Here is a 1,330-nt window from a genome sequence, read left to right on the forward strand (position 1 = left end):
TCCGTGTATCGTGCCCACCCCCAAGATCCTATATGTATGTGTAATGAGAGTGTGAGTAATGTGAATGTCTAAGTTGTGGGACTGCAAGTTCTTCAAGATACGATGGTTCCTGATTATTCAGAACTTCGTGTGAAGGAGAATTTCAAATTAAGTTCTAGATTTGAATATGATCCCCTTTCTAGTACCTGTTAGCAGAACTACAGAATGTTACTGTGTGTTTTACAGGACGATGCCGAGGGTCTGTACTGTCAGGAGCAGATCAACAGGTAAGACTGGAAACACACGAATATGAATTTGAATTAAACACAGTGCACTATGCTAACCTCCACTATGATAACTGGGCCTGCAGGTCAATCTACTGGGCAGATGGATATGTGCTGGTTTTCTCCATCACAGACCACAACAGCTACAGAACCATCCAGCCACTGTACCAGCATGTCAGACGTATACACCCCTCTGGAAACATACCGGTTATACTGGTTAGTTATGCGATCATTAGAAACAACCTGGAAAAAACAACAACCTAGTGATATTCTTTCAGTTATTTTATTTAAAATGTCTCTGTTTCTGTTCATTCAATCTTTAGTGCAAGACAGACCAGACAATACCAGACACCTACTAACCCCAATCCTATAATCTAATCTGTTGTGTCATCTGTAATCTGCTGCAGGTTGGCAACAAAAGTGACCTGCTCCGAGCCCGACAAGTGCCTGCAGATGAAGGCGAGACGTTAGCAGCTTCATTAGGTGGGAGTTTCTTCTACTTCTGTACCACCAAACCTTTACCCACTAATCAAAAGAGATATTTCTTCAAAAAAGAAGCCTGACTACTCCAGTTTGTGGGCATTAATGTGTTTAAAAATGTCCTCTACTAGCAATAAAATATATCACAAGGCTAAATGTTTAACACATAATATGTCCTACCACTAAATGGTAAATGGACTGGTTCCTTTTACTCTACCAGAACACTTCATACAACATGCTTTATTCACCCATCCATACAAATGCTTTTTCTATGCACAAGTGCATTAGAGAGCAGCCTGGGTTTAATATCTTGCCCAATGATATTTTGGCATGCAGACTGGAGCAGCCGGAATCAAACCACCAACCTTCTGATTAGTAAATGTCCGGCTCTACCTCTGGAGCTACAGCCACCATCACTTTGCGAGAACATTGCATTCCACAATCTACAGGGTGGGCCATTTATATGGATACACCGTAATAACATGGGAATGGTTGGTGATATTAAAGTCCTGTTTGTGGCACATTAGTATATGTGAGGGGACAAACTCCTCAAGATGGGTGGTGACCATGGTGGCCATTTAGAAGTC

General features: G+C 41.7%; 1 protein-coding gene across 1 annotated transcript in view; it reads left to right on the top strand.

Annotated features, from left to right (window-relative positions):
• The window catches only part of rasl11a (RAS-like, family 11, member A), a 19,343-nt gene that overhangs the window by 15,121 nt on the left and 2,892 nt on the right, over window positions 1-1,330 (top strand). Inside the window, exons 4-6 of the mRNA XM_005750924.2 lie at window positions 226-266; window positions 350-479; window positions 671-746. Coding sequence (XP_005750981.1) covers window positions 226-266; window positions 350-479; window positions 671-746 — 247 coding nt within the window. The remainder of the gene's footprint in view (window positions 1-225; window positions 267-349; window positions 480-670; window positions 747-1,330) is intronic.

This window comes from Pundamilia nyererei, unplaced genomic scaffold, assembly GCF_000239375.1.
Source record: "Pundamilia nyererei isolate P.nyererei 1_Seehausen unplaced genomic scaffold, PunNye1.0 scaffold00292, whole genome shotgun sequence".
NCBI classification, from domain to species: domain Eukaryota; kingdom Metazoa; phylum Chordata; class Actinopteri; order Cichliformes; family Cichlidae; genus Pundamilia; species Pundamilia nyererei.